Here is a 24,044-nt window from a genome sequence, read left to right as displayed (position 1 = left end):
CACTCATATATTTTATCAAGATCTTCCTGTAACTTGTTACAATCTTCCACATTCTTTACTCTCCTCATAATTTTAGTATCGTCCGCAAACATGTTCATGTAACTGTCAATTCCTACTGGCATATCATTAACATAAATCAAAAACATGATGGGACCAAGCACTGACCCTTGTGGAACTCCACTGGTTACCTTCTTCCACTCGGACTTCCTTCCTCTCACCACTGTTCTCATTTCTCTTCCCACTAAGTAATTTTCCATCCATTTTGCTAGTTTATCATTTACTCCTCCAATCTTCTTTAGTTTCCACATCAGTCTATTGTGTGGTACTTTATCAAAGGCCTTTCTCAAGTCCAGGTAGATAGCATCCACCCATCCCTCTCTATGTTGTAGTATGTCAGTCACTCTTGAATAAAAACATAATAAATTGGATACACGATCTTCCTTTTCTGAAACCAAACTGTCTTTCACTCAGAATGTTTTCACTTTCTAGATACTCACTCCACTTAGCTTTAATTACTTCTTCACATACCTTGCACAATATACTAGTTAACGATACTGGTCTATAATTTAGCGGTTCCATCCTACTACCATTCTTATATATAGGCACAATGTCAGCTCTTTTCCACTCTTTCGGGACTAATCCTGTTCGTATGGAGGTTTCCACAATATCAAATACTGGGTTCAACAATTGATCCTTACATTCATTTAGCAACCTCCCAGATATGCCATCAGGCCCCATTGATTTATTAATATCCAGATTGCTTATAATTTTCCTTACATCTTCCTTAGTAACCATGATGTCCTGCATTTGCTTTATTTCGTAGGCCTTCCTCCCATAAAATGCTCCTCCTTTGTAAACACTTTGCAAAAGTTGTCGTTCAAAATTTCAGCTATATCTCCAGCATCCTCATATACTTCTTCCCATTTTTACCTTTACTATTGCCTCCCTTATATTTAGTTTTCCATTTATGAATTTGTAAAACATTTTGGGTCACTATCACAGTTTTCCACCACCCTCTGTTCATATTCCTTCTGTGCTGTTCTCCTTACTTCAACATATCTATTCCTTGCTGTTTTGTAAACTTCTCTTGATAATACATCACTGTTTTTCTTAAGTTTCTTCCATGCCTTTTCTTTGTTCTTTTTTGCTTCTTCACAATTTCTATTAAACCACTGTTTATTATTTAAAGTCCTCTTTCTGTAATATGGCACAAACTTTTTCACAGCAGAGTTATACAAATCCATAAATTTATCGTATTTCAATTGCATATCCCTTTCCTGGTATACCACGGACCAGTCAATTTCATTAAAGAACTCCCTTATATGGTTATAATTTAATTTTTCCTCCCTGCGTTCCACAATCTTATTCATGCTTAATTCCGTATCCAGCTCAAAGCTTAGGACATCATGATCGCTTCTCCCCAAGGGACATTTATGTTCAATTTCCTCTTTTAGAGAGATGCCCCTGGTAAATACCAAATCCAACCTTGCTGCAACATCTTGTCCCCTGCACCTTGTTGGTGATCTCACCCACTGTGTCATCAAGTTATTTGTTGCTACCTTTAACAATTCCTCTGCCCACTCACCACCGTTCACCACTTCGTAGTCTTCCCACACTATTTCTTTACAATTAAAGTCTCCGACTATCATCACTCTATCCTTTCTGATGAGTTCTTGCTTCATTCTGTCTAGAGTATTTCTCATCACCATTTGGTACTGTTCATATTCCCAAGCACTGGTTCTGGGTGGTATGTATACTGTTATAATATTAATGTCCCTCTTGCCATCTGTTATAAGCATACTTATCACTTCCTCATTTCTCTTACTATAGTTCACCTCCTTCACTATCAGATCTTCCTTAGTAAGAACCATTATACCACCACCTCCTTTATTTTTCTATCATTTCTCCATACTTTGTAGTGTTTTACAACAAACCAGTCTAGCTTTATTTCGGGCCTTAGCTTTGTTTCCACTACACACATTATGTCCGGTTTGTTATTTCTTAGGTAATCCATACATTCTAGCCTCTTAGACAGAAATCCATCTATATTCATGTAAGTCACTTGTATTCTATTCCTAGTCTCTTTCTTCTATGTAATGTCTATTCCACCTGTTTTATCCACCACTTCTTTAGCCTCCCATTTCTCATCCTCCAAAAAAACTTGGTCTTTTCCTCCTCTGTTCTTTCGTCATTCCTCTCTTTCACTTCAGTTACAAGCTCTTTCATTTTCATTCGCTCATCCTGTGACATATTTCTTCTTATGTAAATTGTTTTGGTTTCCTCCGAGTCCTTAAGTTTCCAAGCCCTCCTCAACAAGGCCTCAGCTGCCACCTGAGACTTTAATTTCAATTTTAATGGTCTATTCTTGCCTTCCTCAAAAGCTCCCAATCTCACACTTTCTTCTACCTCAACATATAGGTCCTCTTCCTCTGCAGAGATCTTATTCAGTAAAGACTTAATCCTGTCATTTTCCTTATTCCTCCTATCCTGCCAGTTTCTGTTAGTTTCCTCCCTCAATCCTGTTATGATCACACATTTTTTCTTTTCAGCAATATCTCTCACCACATACTCATTTTCCTTTAGTGCCTTTACCATTTCACTCTGCATAATCATTTTATTTTCCTCTTCCTGCTTTTTCACTATCTCCCTAAAGGACCTTTGTACCTCCTGATGTTCATGGTTTACTTCTTTCATCCTAGCATCAGTTAGATTAAGGCATTCCTCCTTCCTCAAGTCCCCTTCGGATATTTTCATCTCCATTTCTAGGAGTTTAGCCTTCATCTCTTCACATTGTTTCCTTAGTTGTTGGTTTTTTTTCTCCATCTCTACTTTTTCCTTCAATAGCTCTTTATTCGCTATCGTTAACAAATAGATCTCTTTTTTGAACGAATCATTCTCGGCTATAACTCTATCCAGTTTTTCTTCTATGGACAAAATGTTTAGGAACTAACTTTCCAGTGCCTGGATTCTTGCATCCATATCTAATTTCTCCAGTCCTCTTGGAGTAGTTACAAAACCTTCAAAATCTTTTGGTTGTCTAGAAGTAGCCGCCATGTTTGTTATCGTCAGCTGATTACAGCCAAAACAGTCACCGCCCACACTCTCATCTCATATCCCTCACTTTCAACACTATGTGACAGTAGGACATCAACAGGACACTAACTTAGAGGTACCCGGGCCCTGTAACACCATAGGTATTTTCACTTCTTCCTGTCCGCAGCCAGAGACAAGCCGTCCTCTCTCAGCGACGGTGTGTGTGTGTGTGTGTGTGTGTGTGTGTGTGTGTGTGTGTATTTACTTAGTTGTATTTATCTAGTTGTATATTACAAGGTTCGGGCTGGACTCATAGTGACCTGTGTCCATATCTACATTAATCCAACTTTTCCGTAAATTTTTTATCATTTTGTGCTCCTACAGTCTCTTTGCTCAAGCTTTTCCAGATGTCCACTGTCCTATGTGGAAAACTATATTTCTTAATATTCCTTGAACAATGACTTTTCATGATTTTGGAGTGCCCTCTTGTTTGTCTATCTCCATCCTCTGTCAGTGATACTAGGTCTTGTACGTCTATCTTTTCCATACAGTTTACTAACTTATACATCATTATTAGATCTCTTACTTCCTATCTATCCTTCAAAGTTGGTAGTTCCATTTCCTTCAGCCTTTCCTCATAGGGAAGATCCCTTATTTCTGAGAACATCTTTGTAGCAGTCCTTCAAATTCTTTCCGGTTTCCTGATGTCCTGCTTGTATGGTGACCACACCACTGCCACATATTCTAATGTAGGTCTTATCATAGTGGTTATGATCTTTTTCATTATACTCTTATCCATGTAATTGAAAGCCACGCTAATATTTGTTAGTGTCTTGTATGTTGAAGCAGATAGCTCATTTATGTGTCTTTCTGGAGTCAGGGTGTCTTGTATAATCACTCCCAGGTCTATCTCTTCTCTCCTTTTCACTATATTCCCTTCTCCCATTTTGTACTCCCACATAGATCTTCTATTACTTTTATCTCTAACTTCCACAGTAACCTTGCATGTGGCACTCTATCAAATGCCTTTTTTAAATCCAAATAAATACAATCAACCCATCCCTCTCTCTCTTGTACTCTATCAACTATTTTAGAGTAGAAACTCAGTAAATTTGTTACACACGACCGTCCTTTTCTAAAACCAAATTGGCTATTTGATAATAATTTGTTGTCTTCAAGGAACTCGATCCATTGTTTCTTTATTACTCTTTCACACATCTTACATATTACACTAGTTAGTGATAGCCTACTGGTCTGTAATTTAAAGGTTCTTCCTTCCTTCCGCTCTTATATATGGGAACCACCTGAGCTCTTTTCCATTCTACTGGTACTGTACCATTTTCTATTGAGCATTTTGTGATGTTGTATATAGGATTTGCTAGTTCTTCCCTACATTCTTTCAGTATTCTGCCTGGACTTCATCTGGTCCCATTGCCTTCTCTTCATCCAATTTCCTCATTAACTCTTTTATTTCAAGCTTGGTTATTTTAATCTCTTTCATATAGACAGTCTCTCTATTACCCTGTGGTCTTTCAAATTAGGATTCCTTAGTAAAGACCTCCTGAAATTTGTGTAATTAATAGTTCTGCCATACTTTTTGAGTCTTCCACCATCCCGTTCTCTCCTTTTAACCTTTCTATTGTTTCTTTTTGCCTTATTTTCCCATTGATGAATCTGTAGAACAATTTTTGGTTGCTCCTTACATTTTTCGACAATGTCCTTTTCATAGTTCCTCTCCTCTTCCTTCCTCACTTTAACATATTCATTTCTCGCTCTCTTGAAGTTTTCCTTATTTACTGGATTTCTATTTTTCCTCCACCTTTTCCATGCTCCATCTCTTTTCTCCTTTGCCCTGGCACACCTTGCGTTAAACCAATCTTTCTTTCCTTCTTCTTTAGGTCTATATTTCGGGACATATTCCCTGACTCCTGTTTTGCATATTTCCAAAAATAAGTTATATTTCTCTTGCACTGTCTCTGAGTTTTCCATCTCCTCCCAGTTAACGTATTTGAAATAGTTCTTGAGATTCTCAATATCAGCCTTTCTGTAATTTAATCTGTCTCCTTTGTATGATTCATCTCTATCATCTTTTCCCTCTTCTATATCCATTTCTGATATTACATGGTCACTCTTTCCCAATGGGCACTTATATCTTATATCATCATTGATTTGTATACTCCTTGTCAAAAACCAGGTCCAATCTCGCCGGCTCGTCATTTCCTCTGAATCTTGTGTTTTCCTTTACTCTTTGGTGTGTGTGTGTGTGTGTGTGTGTGTGTGTAATTCACTGTTTGATCTGCTGCAGTCTCTGACGAGACAGCCAGACGTTACCCTACAGAACGAGCTCAGAGCTCATTATTTCCGATCTTTGGATAAGTCTGAGACCAGGCACACACCACACACCGGGACAACAAGGTCACAACTCCTCGATTTACATCCCATACCTACTCACTGCTAGGTGAACAGGGGCTACACGTGAAAGGAGACACACCCAAATATCTCCACCCGGCCGGGGAATCGAACCCCGGTCATCTGGCTTGTGAAGCCAGTGCTCTAACCACTGAGCTACCGGGCCGTGTGTGTGTGTGTGTGTGTGTGTGTAATTCACTGTTTGATCTGCTGCAGTCTCTGATGAGACAGCCAGACGTTACCCTACGGAACGAGCTCAGAGCTCATAATTTCCGATCTTGGGATAAGTCTGAGACCAGGCACACACCACACACCGGGACAACAAGGTCACAACTCCTCGATTAACATCCCGTACCTACTCACTGCTAGGTGAACAGGGGCTACACGTGAAAGGAGACACACCCAAATATCTCCACCCGGCAGATCGAACCCGGTCATCTGGCTTGTGAAGCCAGCGCTCTAACCACTGAGCTACCGGGCCGTGTGTGTGTGTGTGTGTTTAAACAGAGTGGTAGATTAATAGAATGGACTTATTAATCAGATTGTTAGTGCTGAGCCATTAGGAAACTTGGGAAAATTAGACAAATTTATGAATATGGTTAATCAGTGGAAATATAGAGTTAGATATGTTTCATACAGTGACTGCCACATGGAACCCTGATGGTATCTTGCTGCTTCCCTTATTCTTTTATGTGCTCATGTTCAAGTGTTATGGCTTAAATATATATGTTAAGCAGTTGATTGGGAGATTATTCATTGTGCATGAAAGTAAAATTAACATTCATAACTAATTTCTGATAGTTTCCTTGCTTTTTCAGGGTTCTTCAGTTTGGATAATGATGATGCTCCTGGCAACGCTGGCTTGTGGGATCAGATTACAGCATTGCAATGGGTATGATGTCTGCTTGATTGGTTTGGGTACATACAACACACAGACAGACTTCAAATGTTGTGAAACATCAGAACAGCTTTTCAAAGTTTCAGCCTCTATCAGCAATAAAGTTTTCATGTGCCCTTTAATAGAAAAAAAGGTCCCAAAGGTTGCCACATTTAATGTAAGAATTATTTATTCCTTCCTTTGGTAGATACACCAGATTATGATAACACACTTCAAAGCCATGACACTGGAACATTGTACATACTATTATATTTGTTACGTATCTTTGATTACATTGTGTTGAAATGTAGCTAATTATGACCTCCAAGAAAACCTTTTTCAATATTCTTCATTCATATTAATTTGTATATCTTAGAATGCATAGTGCTCAAAAAGATTGACAGATTTAGAGGTCTGAGGAATTTTATAGGTTAAGTATCCAGTTACCTAACCCTGACATCCTCACAGGTTCAAGACAACATTGAAGGCTTTGGGGGGGACAAAACCAAAGTTACCATCTTTGGAGAGAGTGCAGGTGCTGCTTCTGTAGGCTATCTCTTGCTGCTCCCTGAAGCTGCAGGTGAGAGGCTGCTTGTAGTGCTCTAAAGAAGGTTGTGACTCAGCAGATATTTTTTATTATAGTTTTTTTTTATTAATGGTAAAAATGGTGATGGTGATGATTACAGTGATAATACTGACCATTTGCTTGTAGCAGAGGCAAAAAGAGAACAGTAATGTATCATATTCCCCAAAAAAACTCAAATAACAGATATAAGTGTGATGGATCTTAATTGGGACCATTTACTAACAAAAAGAATATAAGAAAAGAACTCTTGCATATACATTTATAATTCCTATTACATGCCTGAGAAACAAAACAAACAATGTTGAAAATAAAGAAAGATTTATGGATGATTTAGAAACTGCAGAGCATTTAATTAATTCAGGTATATAGGTATATATGTACAGGAAAGGTCTTTTCATCTAAAATTGTTTTAGGAAAGTAAACATTCATGTTAATATACAAGGCTGTATCATCAATATCTGAGATGTATAAAACTGCTTAAGTCAATGACTAAAACTTGTGATTGATAAAATAAGGTTATTAAGTGCATTGGTATAAGATAGAAAAATTTTTGCTAAATTATTACTTTTTGTGGAGATCCAATCCTAATAAGCAGAAGGCAACACACCTGTAAGCAATGCATCTACATGTTGAAATACTTCCCTGTCACCAACAGGTCTTTTCCGTGGAGTAATAGGAGAGAGTGGATCTGCACTGGAGCACTGGTCCCATGACCCAGACCCCATCACATCAGCAGAGGTCATTGGTGAAAAAAACGGCTGCACAACAGATAACCACACAGCGCTGTACGAGTGCATGAGAGACTTGGATGCTGATATACTCAGTATTACCATGGCCCACTTTGTGGTAAGAGAATGATGAGTTTGACACCTAGAATGAATATTAAATAATTTTTATTATCCTTTACTTTTGATACATATATGAAACTTATTTACTTACTCATTGTACATAATCATAATCTTTGGAATTTTTTTTAGTTCTTTTACACATCACTCACCTTCTTCAGATCTCTCCATTTAGATTTGTTTTCCTCCATTTAGATTTCCTAAGATCTTTCATGTTTGCTTTTCCAGTTTTTTTTTATTAATTAATTAATCTTTTTTTTTATTATTATTCTCCATGCCATAATTCATTCTCTTCTTTCAAGTTATTATCTGTCTCAATTTTTATAGCTACATGGTCACTTCCCTATGGAATACCTTCTTTAAGCACAATGTCTATTCTTGTTTGATTCTCTCATCAATATTTCATATTTCCAGTTGTCCAGTCAAGCCATTATCAGCTTCCTCTCCAAACATTTTTTATTTCCTTCTTGAAAATGTTTCCCATTATTTCCTGGCAGTTAGATTCTCCAACTGAGAACTTTTTACTATTATTATTTTATTATTATTATTATTATTATTATTATTATTATTATTGTGTTGAAACACTTGAAGATGTCCTTTATTGCTTTTCATATTCTTTCTTATTCCACATGTTTATTTTTCTCTTTCTGTGTTCTACATGCTTCATCTTCATTCATACTTTTATCTTTGTTATTCATCTTTTTTTTTTTACTCTTATCATATGTGTTATTACTTTGTTGTGATAACCTAGTTGTTTCATTCAAGAAAGTAGCTATGTTTTTACTGTCTCATCTCTTTATCTTATGGGAGGCAGTGCCATAGTAGATAAAGTGGTGAGCGTGGGATCGTGCAGACATCCACGTGTAGGTTCAAATCCCACCATGTATTGCCATTTGTTGAGTGGTTTAAAAGTACCTACATGTCACCATGATACCCAGGCTCTAGGTGGTTACATCAAAGATACGCTTGGGTGGTGATATGGGCCCCAGCATGGATTACCATGATAAATAAAATTGCCTGTGCCACTATTGGGTGGAAGCTTAACAGCGCTTCCAATACCAGTGCTATACGCCAGAACATAAAAAAAAAATTTTTTTTAAATCTATTGCAGTCTAACTTGACTGTGAAATTATGAACAGATCTTGCTTACACCATATCTTTATTTACAAAGTTCCATGTATCAACTATACTTTGTGAAAAAAATATTCTTTTTGGTGTTTCATGTACAGATTTCTTTTTTCAGCTTCTTTTTATGTTATCTAGTGTCTCTTGTAACCCATGTTACAGTTTCATTGCTGTCTATCTTCTCCAGTCCTTCCATTTGCTATTATCATTCCTCTCTCTCCCTCCTTTGCTCCAAAGTTGGGAGACATAGTTTTTCAAGTCTTTTCATGTCTCATTACTTAAGGCTGGGATCCTCTTTGTTGCTGCTCTTTGTATCCTCTTCAGCTTCATGATATGATTTTTTAAACTTGATGACCATACCATGACTGCATCTACTAATTTTGAACAAATTATAATTACAGTTAGTTTCTTCATCATTTGTGTGTGTGTGTATTTACGTAGTTGTATTTACCTAGTTGTATTGTACAGGGTTCGAGGAGGGATCATAGTGTCCTGTCTCCATATCTCCATTTATCTAGTTTTTCTTTAAAGTTATGCACACTATGTGCTGTGACAATTCCATTATCCAATGCATTCCATTTTTCCACTGTTCTGTGTGGAAAACTGTATTTTCCAATACCCTTTACACACTGCCTCATCCTGATCTTCTTTTCATGTCCTCTTGTCCTTCCATCTTCTTCCGTCAATAGCACAAGGTCTTCTTTGTCTACCTTTTCAATATCATTTACTATCTTATACATTATTATTAGGTCCCCGTGTTTTCTTCTATCTTGTAAGGTTGGCAGTCCCATTTCCTTCAGTCATTCTTCATATGTGAGGTCCTTTAATTCCAGCACCATCTTGGTAGCAATCTTCTGTATCCTTTCCAATTTTCTTATATCCTTTTTAGAGCTCAGAGACTATACCACTGCTGCATATTCCAGCCTTAAGAGTATCATGCTTGTGATGATTTTTTTCATCATATCTTTATCCATGTAATGAAATACCACTCTTATATTAATCAACATCTTATATAATAGTCCAAATATCTTGCTTATGTGTTTATCAGGGCTCAGATTTTCTTGTATGATCACTCCAAGATCTTTTTCCTCTTTAGTCTTCATTATTTGCTCCTCCCCCATCAAATAGTTCCATACTGATCTTCTCTTACTCTTTCCTAGTTCCATTATGTGGCATTTCTTGGCATTCAACTCCAATTTCCACTTCTTGCTCCATTCATAGATCTTGTTTAAATCTTCCTACAACAGCAGACAGTCCTCTCTGGTTTTGATAACTCTTAGCAACTTTGCATCATCAGCGAATGAATTTATATAACAGTTTATCCCAATGTGAATGTCGTTTACATAAACTTGAAACATAATGTGGGCTAACACTGACTCTTGTGGCACCCCACTAGTTACTTTACCCCAAGATGAGTATGTATCTCTGATCACAGTTCTCATTTCTCTATCCTTCAAATAATCTCTTGTCCATTCAAGCAAGGTTCCACGCAGTCCTCCTATGTTCTCTAGTTTCCAAAGAAGTCTTCCATGCGGGACTTTATCAAAAGCCTTTTTAATGTCCAGGTATACTGTGTCTACCCATCCATCTCTGTTTTCAAGTCTTGCAATAACTCTCGAGTAGAAGCTTAATAAGTTTGGTACACATGACCACCCTGTCCGGAACCCAAATTGTCTCTTCGATATGACTTGCTCCTCTTCTAGAAATTTAACCCATTTTTCTTTGATAATTATTTCACATAACTTCCCTATGACACTTGTAAGTGACACTGGTCTGTAGTTTAGTGGTTCAGTTGCCTTTCCTCCTTTAATTATTGGTATTATGTTGACTCTCTTCCACTCTAGTGGAACTTTTTCCTTCATTTATTGAACTTTTAATTATTTCCCAAATTGGATCCAGTAATTGTTCTTTACATTCTTTTAACACCCAGCCTGATACACCATCTGGCCCAATTGCTTTTCTGACTTCCAACTTATCCAGTAATCTTCCAATATTCTCTTTGTTCACTGCAATCTCCTGTAATCCTTGGCAATCCAATGTCCTATTAGGTTCTGTGAAATCATCTTCTGCAGTGAATACCGTTTTGAAGCTGTCATTCATTATTTCACACATTTCCTTTTCTGTTTGGTATGTCTTCCCTTCTTTAATTATTTTTTTCAATTGTTTCCTTATTCTTTGTTTTGCTGTTTATAAACTTGTAGAAAAGTTTGGGTTCATCTTTGCTTTTATCCACTACATCTTTCTCAAAATTTCTTTCTTTTTCTCTCCTTAATTTAATATATTCATTTCTAGCATCTTAGTACTGCTGTCTGTTATAGTCATTTCCCTGCTTTAAAAGTTTCTTCCACGCTTTATCTTTTGCCTATTTTACTTGTATGCATCTAGCATTGTACCATGTATGTATTTTTTTCTGAACTCTATAAACAGGAACAAACTTTTTTACTCCTTCATTGTATTTCTGTAAGAATATATCATATTCCTCTTGTACAGTCTTCCTGCACATAATATTACTCCACTCAATATCAGCAAAGTAAATCCTTAATTTTTCAAAATACGCTTTTGAATAATCTAATCTCTCTCCTGTATGGTCCTCTCTGTAACTTATCTCATCTTCCTCCTGCATTTGCATGTCTAATGTCACATGATCACTTTTCCCCATTGGATTAAGGTATTGTATGATTGGAGGGGATTCTGGTTTCTTTGTGTGAAAACTAGGTCAAGCAATGATGGTTTTTCTTCCCCCGTGTACCTTGTTGACTCCTTCACCCACTGGTCCATTGCATTAACCATAGTCTACTGTAACACTTTCTCGCTCCACTGCCCAGCATTGTCCATTACTTCCATCTCTCTCCAGTTTATTTTTTTACAGTTAAAGTCTCCAACTAAGAGTATTCTTCTATCTCTTCTTATCATGTTATCTAGGCACTTTATCACCTCTCTTTGCATATCTTTATGCTCTTCTGATCCTCATGTATTAGTCTTTGGTGGAACATATGTAACTATAATTTTTCTCTTTAAATCTTCTGTTCTGATTGTTACTCCCATTACTTCCACTTTGTCCTCACCATATTGCACATCCTCCACACATATATTATCATGAACCATTATTAGCACTCCTCCTCCCCCTTTATCCTTCCTGTTCCTCATCCAGGTATCCCTCCTCTTTAAAGTCAACATGGATCTCTTTTTTCAGTTTTGTTTCAACAATGCACATTACATCCGGTTTTTTCACTTTCAAATAATCCCGAACTTCCAATATGCTTGATAACAACCCATCTATGTTAGTATAAGTCCCTCTTAATTTATTGCCTCCACGACCTCCTCTTTTTTTTCCTTAGGTACCACTTCTTTAGTCTCATATCCAGAACCCTCTAGTAAAAATTCTTCTTCTCTATCTCTGTCCTTTTCTCATTTTTTTTCCTTTGATTCACTTTTTAACACTTTCTTCTTTTCCCTTTCCTCTACGTTCATATCTCTTTTTATCATTTCCTTGTGATCTATATCATCAGCCAGCTTCCCGTGTGTGTGTGTGTGTGTGTGTTTCACTGTTTGATCTGCTGCAGTCTCTGACGAGACAGCCAGACGTTACCCTACGGAACAAGCTCAGAGCTCATTATTTCCGATCTTTGGATAGGCCTGAGACCAGGCACACAACACACACCGGGACAACAAGGTCACAACTCCTTGATTTACATCCCGTACCTACTCACTGCTAGGTGAACAGGGGCTACACGTGAAAGGAGACACACCCAAATATCTCCACCCGGCAGGGGAATCGAACCCCAGTCCTCTGGCTTGTGAAGCCAGCGCTCTAACCACTGAGCTACCGGGCGTGTGTGTGTGTGTGTGTGTGTGTAATTCACTGTTTGATCTGCTGCAGTTTCTGATGAGACAGCCAGACGTAACCCTACAGAACAAGCTCAGAGCTCATTATTTCCGATCTTGGGATAAGTCTGAGACCAGGCACACCACACACCAGGACAACAAGGTCACAACTCCTCGATTTACATCCCGTACCTACTCACTGCTAGGTGAACAGGGGCTACACGTGAAAGGAGACACACCCAAATATCTCCACCCGGCCGGGGAATCGAACCCCGGTCATCTGGCTTGTGAAGCCAGCGCTCTAACATGTGTGTGTGTGTGTGTGTGTGTTTTACCTAGTTGTATTTACCTAGTTGTATTGTACAAGGTTCAAACGGGGCTCATAGTGTCCTGTCTCCATATCTCCATTTATCGAATTTTTCTTTAAAGTTATGCACACTATGTGCTGCAACAATTCCATTATCCAATACATTCCAGTTTTTCCACCGTTCTGTGTGAAAACTGTATTTTCCAACATCCTTCTCACACTGCCTCATCCTGATCTTTTCATGTCCTCTTGTCCTTCCATCCTCTTCCGCCAACAGCATCAGGTCTTCTTTGTCTACCTTTTCAATATCATTTACTATCTTATACATTGTTATTAGGTCCCCGTGTTCTATTCTATCTTGTAAGGTTGGCAGTCCCATTTCCTTCAGTCATTCTTCATATGTGAGGTCCTTTAATTCCAGCACCATCTTTGTAGCAATATTCTGTATCCTTTCCAGTTTTCTTATATCTTTTTTAGAACTCGGAGACCATACCACTGCTGCATATTCCAGCCTTGGGCGTATCATGCTTGTGATGATTTTTTTTCATCATATCTTTATCCATGTAATGAAATGCCACTCTTATATTAATCAACATCTTATATGATAATCCAAATATCTTGCTTATGTGTTTATCAGAGCTTAGATTTTCTTGTATGATCACTCCAAGATCTTTTTCCTCTTTAGTCTTCGTTATTTGTTCCTCTCCCATCAGATAGTTCCATACTGGTCTTCTCTTACTCTTTCCTAGTTCCATTATGTGACATTTCTTGGCATTCAACTCCAATTTCCACTTCTTGCTCCATTCATAGATCGTATTTAAATCTTCCTGTAGCAGTATATAGTCCTCTCTGGTTTTGATAACTCTTAGCAACTTTGTATCATCAGCGAATAAATTCATATAGCTGTTTACCCCAATGTGAATGTCGTTTACATAAACTTGAAACATAATGGGGGCTAACACTGACCCTTGTGGCACCCCGCTAGTTACTTTACTCCAAGATGAGTATGTATCTCTGATCACAGTTCTCATTTCTCTATCCTTCAAATAATCTCTTGTCCATTCGAGCAAGGTTCCATGCATTCCTCCTATGTTCTCTAGTTTCCAAAGAAGTCTTCCATGAGAGACTTTATCAAATGCCTTTTTAATGTCCAGGTATACTGTGTCTACCCATCCATCTCTGTTTTCAAGTCCTGCAATAACCCTGAAGTAGAAGCTTAATAAGTTTGATACACATGACCGCCCTGTCCTGAACCCAAATTGTCTCTTCAATATGACTTGCTCCTCTTCTAGAAATTTAACCCATTTTTCTTGATAATTATTTCACATAACTTCCCTATGACACTTGTAAGTGACACTTGTGTGTAGTTTAGTGGTTCAGTTGCCTTTCCTCCTTTAAATATCAGTACTACATTGGCTCTCTTCCACTCTAGTGGAACTTTCCCTTCATTTATTGAACTTTGAATTATTTCCCAAATTGGTTCCAGTAATTGCACTTTACATTCTTTTAACACCCAGCTTGATACACCATCTGGTCCCATTGTTTTTCTGACTTCCAACTTGTTCAGTAATCTTCCAATATCCTCTTTATGAATTGCAATTTCCTGTAATCCTAGGCAATTCAATGTCCTATTAGATTCTGTGAAGTCATCTTCTTCAGTGAATACCGTTTTGAAGCTCTCATTCATTATTTCACACATTTCTTTCTCTGTTTGGTATGTCTTTCCTTCTTTAATTATTTTTTCAATTGTTTCCTTATTCTTTGTTTTGCCGTTTATAAACTTGTAGAAAAGTTTGGGTTCATCCTTGCTTTTATCAAACTTTCTTTCTTCCTCCTTCCTTACTCTAATATATTCATTTCTAGTATCTTTGTACTGCCGTCTATTATAGTCATTTCCCTGCTTTAAAAGTTTCTTCCACGCTTTATCCTTTGCCTTTTTTGCTTGTAAGCATCTAGAAGATGTAGAAAAGTTTGGGTTCATCCTTGCTTTTATCCACTATATCCTTCTCAAACTTTCTTTCTTCCTCCTTCCTTACTCTAATATATTCATTTCTAGTATCTTTGTACTGCCGTCTATTATAGTCATTTCCCTGCTTTAAAAGTTTCTTCCACGCTTTATCCTTTGCCTTTTTTGCTTGTAAGCATCTAGCATTGTACCATGTATGTATTTTTTTTTTTTTTTTTTTAACTATAAACAGGAACAAACTTTTTTACTCCTTCATTGTATTCCTGTAAGAATATGTCATTTCTCTTGTACAGTCTTCCTGCACATAATATTACTCCACTCAATGTCAGCAAAATAACTCCTTAGTTTTTTTTTTAAATCTGCTCTTGCATAATTTAATCTCTCTTTTTTATGGTCCTCTCTGTATCTTATCTCATCTTCCTCCTGCATTTGCATCTCTAATGTCACATGATCACTTTTCCCCATTGGACTAAGGTATTGTATGAATGGAGGGGACTCCAGTTTTTTTTTGTGAAGACTAGGGCAAGTAACGATGGTTCCTCTTCCCCCCTGTATCTTGTTGACTCTTCTACCCACTGGTCCATTTTATTAACCATAGACATTTGTAACACTTTCTCACTCCACTGCCCAGCATTGTCCATTACTTCCATCTCTCTCTAGTTTATTTTTTTACAGTTAAATTCTCCAACTAACAGTATTCTTCTATCTCTTCTTATCATGTTATCCAGATACTTTATCGTCTCTCTTTGCATATCTTATGCTCTTCTGATCCCCATGTATTAGTCTGTGGTGGAACATATGTAACTATAATTTTTCTCTTCAAATCTTCTGTTCTGATTGTTACTCCCACTTTGTCCTCTCCATATTGCACATCTTCCACACAAATGTTATCACAAACCATTATTAGCATTCCTCCTCCCCCTTTATCCTTCCTGTCCCTCCTCCAGGTATTATATCCTTCCTCTTTAAAGTTGACATGTATCTCATTCTTCAGTTTTATTTCGATATACATTACATCTGGCTTTTTCTCTTTCAAATAATCCTGAGCTTCCAATATACTTAGTAACAAACCATCTATGTTAGTATAAGTCACTCTTAATTTATTGCCTCCTCCATGACCTCCTCTTTTTTCCTTAAGTACCACTTCTTTAGTCTCATATCCAGAACCCTCCAGTAAAAATTCTTCTACTCTATCTCTGTCCTTTTCTCGTTTTTTTTTTTTTCTTAGCTTCACTTCTTAGCACTTTCTCCTTTTCCCTTTCCTCCAAGTTCATATCTTTTTTTATCCATATTTCCTTGTGATCGACATCATCAGCTAACTTCCCTTTTCTAGCCATTATTTCTTCTACAACCACTTGAGATCTCATTTTCACCTTCATTGGTCTCTTACCCCTTTCAGTGTACCTAACTACTTCCTCCACCTCCTGGTCAAATTCTTGTGTGCTGTCTTGTACCCTTTTGATAACCGTTTTGGCCATTTCCCTTTCTTCACGTTCTCTTGTGAATTTATTTGGATTTTTCTTTTCTCTCATCCCGTAGTTCACGAAGCTTTTTTTCTTGTCCACTGCATCCCGCACTATACTTTCCTTTTCTTTGATAACTTTGATTACAGCAACTTTTGTGTTCTCCTGAATTTGTCTCTTTACCACTTCTGAAAAATTTACTTTTTCCTTCTCTTGTTCTTGTTTCCATTCATTTCTTAGTTCTTTCAATTTGTTTTCACCTAGACCACCTTCTATCCTGTCTGTAACCCCTTGCTACACTTTATCCTGCAAGTTCTGGCATGAGGTTTTTAGAGCGTCATTTTTGCTTCCTTATTTCTAAAATCTCCTCTTTTAATTCCTGGTCTATTCCACTGACCTTTTCACATTCAGTTATTCTCAATTTCAATGCTGTGTTTTCTGTTACCAGTCAGTCATGTTTGTCCATGAGACTGGACATTGCCTCCTTCAAATACCTTAATTCTCTCTCTACATTTACAAGTCTCCTCGTATTTCCTCGTTCATCTTGGAAACTTGAGAAATCCTTATCCATAGTATCCTCAGTCAGTTTTCTTAAACCAATAGGTGTTTCTATATAACGTTGATTTTTGGCCGGCGTATGTTTTGGTTCCTCCATGCGCCTGGATCCATGTCTCTCACTTTATCTATCCTTGGCTATACGTAATCTAACACTTACAGTATTTCATTTGGAGACAGGAGAACACTATGGCCGCCCTCCCCCTGTACATACATTTAGGCCTGGGTCCAGTCCTTTTGCAGCACTCTCTGACACGTCCGTCCTCGACGATGGCTCCCGTGTGTATTTACCTAGTTGTAGTTTTACAGGGCCTGGGCTTTATGCTCGTGTGGCCCCGTCTCCATATCTACACTTATCCAATCTTTCTTTAAAACTGTGTACACTCATTGCAGACACTACTTCTTCATTCAAACTGTTCCATGTCTCAACACATCTTTGTGGGAAACTATACTTTTTAATATCTCTTACACATCTTCCCTTCCTCAGCTTCTTACTATGCGATCTTGTGTTTCGACTGGCATATTCTTCTTTCAGGATTAGATACTCATTGTCCACTTAGTCCATTCCATTGATCAATTTATAAACTTGTATGAGATCCCCTCTCTGCCTTCTCTGTTCCAATGTTGGAAGATCCATAGCCTTTAGTCTCTCCTCATATGTCATCCCTTCAAGTTCTGGGACCATTAATGTAGCCATTTTTTGTGGTCTCTCCAGCTTCCTTATGTGTTTCTTTTTGTGAGGGGTCCACACTACTCCTGCATATTCCAATCTGGGTCTTATTATAGTACTCATCAGTTTCTTCATCATTTCTTTGTCCATGTAGTGAAATGCTATTCCAATATTCCTTAGCAAATTATATGTCTCTCTGAAAATTCTATCAATATGGCTTGCCAGTTGATTATTTTCTTCCATCATCACTCCCAAATCCTTTTCCTTTTTTAATTTCTCCAGTTCTGCTCCATCTCCCATCTTATAGATTCCCACTGGTCATCTTTCACTCTTTCCCACTTCCATGACATGGTTTTTGTCCACATTAAATTCCATCTCCCACTTTTTACTCCATTCTCAGATCTTATTTAGGTCTTCTTGCAGTATTTCACAATCCTCTTTTTGCTTTATAACTCTGCACAGTTTGGCATCGTCTGCAAACAGATTTAAGTAGCTGTTCACTCCTGGCATGTCGTTTATATAAATGAGAAAAAGTATTGGCGCCAATACTGACCCCTGCGGCACACCGCTTTCTACTGCTCTCCACTTGGACTTCATATCTTTGACTACCGTCCTTATTTCTCTCCCCCTCAAATAATTTTCCATCCATCTCAATGTCCTTCCTTTTAAACCACCCTTCTCCTCTAATTTCCACAGTAACCTTGCATGTGGCACTTTATCAAATGCCTTTTTTAAAATCCAAATAAATACAGTCAACCCATCCCTCTCTCTCTCTTGTACTCTATCAACTATTCTAGAGTAGAAACTCAGTAAATTTGTTACACACATCTTTTTCTAAAACCAAATTGGTTATTTGATATTAATTTGTTGCCTTCAAGGAACTCGATCCATCGTTTCTTTATTATTTTTTCACACATCTTGCATATTACACTAGTTAGTGATACCGGTCTGTAATTTAAAGGTTCTTCCTTCTTTCCACTCTTATAATAGTATATGGGAACCACCTCAGCTCTTTTCCATTCTACTGGTACTGTTCCATTTTTTATTGAGCATTTTATGATATTGTATATAGGACTTGCTAGTTCTTCCCTACATTGTTTCAGTATTCTGCCTGAGACTTCATCCGGTCCCATTGCCTTCTCTTCATCCAATTCCTTCATTAACTCTTTTATTTCAAGCTTGGTTGCTTTAACCTCTTTCATATAGACTGTTTCTCTATTACCCTGTGGTCTTTCAAATTTGGATTCCTTAGTAAAGACCTGAAATTTATTATTTAATAGTTCTGCCATACTTTTTGGGTCTTCCACCATCCTGTTCTCTCCTTTTACCCTTTCTATTGTTTCTTTTTGCTTAATTTTTCCATTTATGAATCTGTAGAACAATTTTGGTTGCTCCTTACATTTTTCGACAATGTCCTTTTCATAGTTCCTTTTCTCATCCTTCCTCACCTTAACATATTAATTTCTCGCTGCCTTGAAGTTTTCCTTATTTACTGGATTTCTATTTCTCCTCCACCTTTTCCATGCTCCATCTCTTTTCTCCTTTGCCCTAGCACACCTTGCATTAAACCAATCTTTCTTTCCTTCTTCTTTAGGTCTATATTTCAGGACATATTCCCTGACTCCTGTTTTGTATATTTCCAAAAATAAGTTATACTTCTCTTGCACTGTCTCTGAGTTTTCCATCTCCTCCCAGTTAACGTATTTGAAGTAGTTCTTGAGATTCTCAATATCAGCCTTTCTGTAATTTAATCGGTCTCCTTTGTATGATTCGTCTCTATCTTCCTTTCCCTCTTCTATATTCATTTCTAATATTACATGGTCACTCTTTCCCAATGAGCACTTATATCTTATATCATCTTTAATTTGTATACTCCTTGTGAAAACCAGGTCCAATCTTGCCGGCTCGTTGTTTCCTCTGAATCTTATGTTTTCCTTTACTCTTTGGTCCATCATATTATCTATTATTAGGTTCAGGAATCTCTCCTCTGGCTTCTTCCCCCCTACCACTTTCATAATTTTCCCAGTCCACTTCTTTACAGTTGAAATCTCCTACTAATATCACTTTTCTCCTTTCTTTAATGATTCTCATTAGACTCCTTATTGTGTCATCTATCATGTCTTTATATTCTTGATTGGTCCATGAATTTTTTTTTGGTGGCACATATGTTATAATGATTGTTAACTCTTTTTTATTAATATGCATCTTAACATACAGTATTTCTGCTTTTCCTTCCCCACATTCCACTTGGTTTACCACCATCTCCTTCCTTAACATTATCATGACTCCTCCTCCTTTACCCCCTCTGTCTCTCCTCCATACATTGTACCTATTATCCAAGTCTATGTTGATTGCCTCATTTAGTTTTGTTTCAGCCAGGCATACAATATCTGGTTCTTCTTTCTTTATGTAATCTCTTAATTTTAATTTACTGGATAAAACCCTATCTATGTTTGTATACATCATTTCTAGTCTCTTGATTTTATCACTTTTAGTTAAACTTGCTCCACTTTTTCCTCTTCCTTCTCTTTTATATACCATTTCCTTATCCTGTCTCCTAGAATTCTCCAAAAAAATGCCTTTTTTCCTCCTCTGACCTTTCATTATTTTTTTTCCCTTACTGCTGCCGCCAGTTCATTGTATCTCTTCCTTTCCTCCTCATTTCTATTTTTCTTTATATAGATATCCTTGCAACCTTCTGTTTCTTTGAGTTTAGTTGTTCTATATAATATTTCTTCTGTTGCTGCTTGTGATTTTAGTAATATCTTAATTGGTCTCATTGTTCCTTCTTGATAAGGTCCCATTCTGTGTATTTCTTCTACTTCCTCTTCTAAGTTCTGCCTGTCTTCGTCGTTTAGATTTTTTAGTAGGTCTTTGACTGATTTCATTTCTTCTTTTTCTCTTCTTGGTCTATATTTTACCTTTTTTTCTTTTAGTCCAAATACAATTACACTCTTTTTTTTCTGCAATTTCCATAACTAGATTTTCTTTTTTCCTGTGGACTCCTATCATTTTGTTTGTCATATTTTCATCTCTTTCTTTTAGTTGTTCTTGAATCACCTCCTGAAAATCAGCCTTATCTTTCTTATCTTGGACTCTCCATGTTTGTACTTCTTTTTTAATCACATTCTGTACTCTTTCCTCTTCTTTGTTACTAGATCTTTCAGCTTCTCCTTTTCTTTCTCGGCTTTACCGAGTCCTTCTTCCATCTGTTTCTTCTAGTTAGCTACTTCCTTTTTCAGTTCTTCGTTTGTGTGTGTGTGTGTATGGGTGTGAGGATGGGGTGTGGGTGGTGTGGACTTTTTGAGATGTCTTATATGTAGATAGATATATAGATGTGCTCAGCTATTACACTTTTGACAGGGTCAAGACCGCAAGGATGGACAGATGGGTTTCAGAGGAGCAGCACCTGTCACTCAGAGCTCTAATGTTACAGAACGTCTTGTGGTAAAACATCCTTTAGACTATTTAAAAGATGGAAACTTCAGTGATGTGCCTCTCATTATTGGAACCAATAAGCATGAGGGATCATTTGTTTTGACAAGTAAGTTCTGGACAGGCATGCAGATACAAATAAGAGTGAGTAGTGTGCTGAAGATCAGTTAAGCAAACAGAATATGATTATAGATGTACCATTTAAGAAGTATCAAGGAATATAATTAAACAAGTAATACAATTACACCTCAAAAATGTATCATTCATCTGTCTCCTTTATACCAGTCATGTACACGGAGTTCCTGAAGCCTAACCATAAGCTGGAGGACAGTGAGTACCTCAAGAATGACATGATGATTGATTTCCTCAATTGTTTTGGTAAGTTTTATGTTTTCCCTGTTCCAGCCACCCATTGGATGCACAATTAGCTCCCAACTTAATGAAGCATTTTTGTCACTATATTTCTAACAAAAAGTAACATCTGTTGACTATCATCCATTTTTTAGAGCAGCTGTCATTACTTAAAGCTGACTCTAACATGTACCTTAGATCACCTCCTACCTCTTCCATGGAACTTCTCACTTCCTGTCCCTCTTCCCCACCCTCCTGCTTCTCATACCTCCTTCAACCTGCTTCTCTCTCTCTCTCTCTCTCTCTCTCTCTCTCTCTCTCTCTCTCTCTCTCTCTCTCTCTCTCTCTCTCTCTCTCTCTCTCTCTCTCTCTCTCTCTCTCTCTCTCTCTCTCTCTCTCTCTCTCTCTCTCTCTCTCTCATATATATATATATATATATATATATATATATATATATATATATATATATATATATATATATATTTATTTTATTTTATTTTATTTTTTTTTTTTTTTTTTTTTTTTTTTTTTTTTTTTTTTTTTTTCATCCATACACATTACATAGTAAACAGCATGTCTTAGGTTATGATATGAAGAGTGATCTAGGTGCATTATTCTAACACCAGCTTGGTAAATGTTTCCCCAGGTGTGCAGGACTTTACCAATGGCATCTCTGAGGCAATCCAGGACTCCTTCATATCAGGCCTTGACCCAGGGGATTTCAACAATTCAGCTCCAGGCTATGTTGATGTAAGCCAGTGCTAACTTTTATTTCATTATTTAGATTGAGTTTATCATATCCCACTTTATAACTTGACTTGTTCTTTACTTTACTTATTAATTTTCTTTGATTTTTTTTTAATACTGGTATGACTTTTTTCACACATAGGCAGCAGGTGTATTCTTCCTGAAGGCTGGTGGCTGGCAGACAGCAAAACTTCATGCTAAGTATGGTTCTTCTGACACTTACTACTACTCCTTTGATTTTGAGTCAGATGACACCATGTTCAGATGGCTCTTCATGGGCCTAACCGACATACCTTACAGAACAGGCAAGCCACTGACTTCCCTCTCACTACTGTTACTACTGTTCCATGTCTGCCTATTTGATAAATACCATACCATATGTTCTAAAGAATACAGAGTTTTGTATTCTCAGGAAGCTTACCAGGTCATCTTGGTATACATAGGGCTGATGATATCAAGCACTTTAAAAACCAAATTGCTAAAACTAAGACATTTTCCAGGTGTAACCCATGCCGATGAAATGCTGTACATCTTCTCCTTCCCGGGAAAAATGGAAGGCCAGCAAAAGATAGTGAAGGATCGTATGGTGAAAATGTGGACTAATTTTGCTATCTATGGGTAAGAAAGATACATGTGTGCATATCATTTACCCCTATGATCATCTGCTTATCTTGCAACACAACCAGCCATTCTTCTACAAAAAGAACTCAATAGTACATAGTGGCCATTTTTCTGGTTAAACTAAAACCACACAAACTACTGTACACAGTGTGGTAGTGAGATTTAAACCCAACAGTCTCTCTCTCTCTCTCTCTCTCTCTCTCTCTCTCTCTCTCTCTCTCTCTCTCTCTCTCTCTCTCTCTCTCTCTCTCTCTCTCTCTCTCTCTCTCTCTCTCTCTCTCTCTCTCTCTCTCTCTCTCTCTCTCTCTCTTGTCCTTCTATAACATAACATAACATAACATAGATAATAGGATAACAAAGGGCCACCAGGGCCCATCTAGGTTATCCTGTTTCAGTCGCACAGCAGCTTCGTCATCAATACTTAAAGATACACTTACAAGTACACATTACATTATATACTAATTCTAAATATTTGGCCCATTAACAGGGCTAAGTCCTACAGCAAAATCCTCTACAATCTGTGATCCCCATACATGGGGATCATGTCTTGTTTAACTATAGTAAATTTCTTTAAAAAATTATCATGCAGCGCTATACATAATTATAAATCTAAGAAATTTAAGTGCTTATCTAATCTGTTTTTAAACATTGTCAAATTAGTGCTATTTACAACCCTCTCTGGCAATGCATTCCAGAAGTCTACCACCCTATGACTAAAGAAATATTTTCTTATATCTAACCTGCAGCCTTGCTTTCTAATCTTCCTGCCATGATTTCTAGTCCTGCTTTCCTCCTCTAAGGTAAAGAAAGATCTCACATCTATGTAGTTTGTATCTGAAAACATTTTAAATAACTCTATCATATCCCCTCTTATACATCTCCTCTCAAATGAAAACATGTTTAATTCCTTTAATCTATCTCTATACTCCAGGCACTTTAATGCTGGTATCATCCTAGTTGCTCTTCTCTGAACTGCTTCTAACATGTTGATATCCTGCCTATAATGGGGTGACCAGGCCTGTATGCAATACTCTAAATGGGGCCTAACATAGGAATTATATAAGCTACACACCACTTCCTTACTTTTATAACTAACATTTCTATTTATAAAACCCAGGATCATATTTGCCCTATTTCTTGCTTCTAAACATTGCTTTGAAAATTTCATAGTCCTGTCTATCACTACTCCTAAATCCTTTCCTTCCTCTACTGCCTCTAGCCAACATCCC

The 24,044-nt window shown here is 37.3% G+C and overlaps 1 protein-coding gene across 3 annotated transcripts in view; it reads left to right on the top strand.

Moving 5' to 3' along the window:
- Positions 1-24,044, top strand: part of LOC123520511 (juvenile hormone esterase-like) — an 82,986-nt gene that overhangs the window by 49,876 nt on the left and 9,066 nt on the right. For all 3 annotated transcript variants that reach the window (XM_045282825.1, XM_045282824.1, XM_045282826.1), the window contains 8 exons: positions 6,261-6,334; positions 6,788-6,899; positions 7,561-7,751; positions 21,025-21,205; positions 21,382-21,474; positions 22,094-22,197; positions 22,337-22,499; positions 22,695-22,812. In XM_045282825.1, the coding sequence (XP_045138760.1) occupies positions 6,261-6,334; positions 6,788-6,899; positions 7,561-7,751; positions 21,025-21,205; positions 21,382-21,474; positions 22,094-22,197; positions 22,337-22,499; positions 22,695-22,812 (1,036 nt within the window). The remainder of the gene's footprint in view (positions 1-6,260; positions 6,335-6,787; positions 6,900-7,560; positions 7,752-21,024; positions 21,206-21,381; positions 21,475-22,093; positions 22,198-22,336; positions 22,500-22,694; positions 22,813-24,044) is intronic.

Source organism: Portunus trituberculatus, chromosome 47, assembly GCF_017591435.1.
Source record: "Portunus trituberculatus isolate SZX2019 chromosome 47, ASM1759143v1, whole genome shotgun sequence".
NCBI classification, from domain to species: domain Eukaryota; kingdom Metazoa; phylum Arthropoda; class Malacostraca; order Decapoda; family Portunidae; genus Portunus; species Portunus trituberculatus.
The sequence above is the reverse complement of the archived record's forward strand: the minus strand, read 5'-3'. Positions and strand labels throughout refer to the sequence as shown.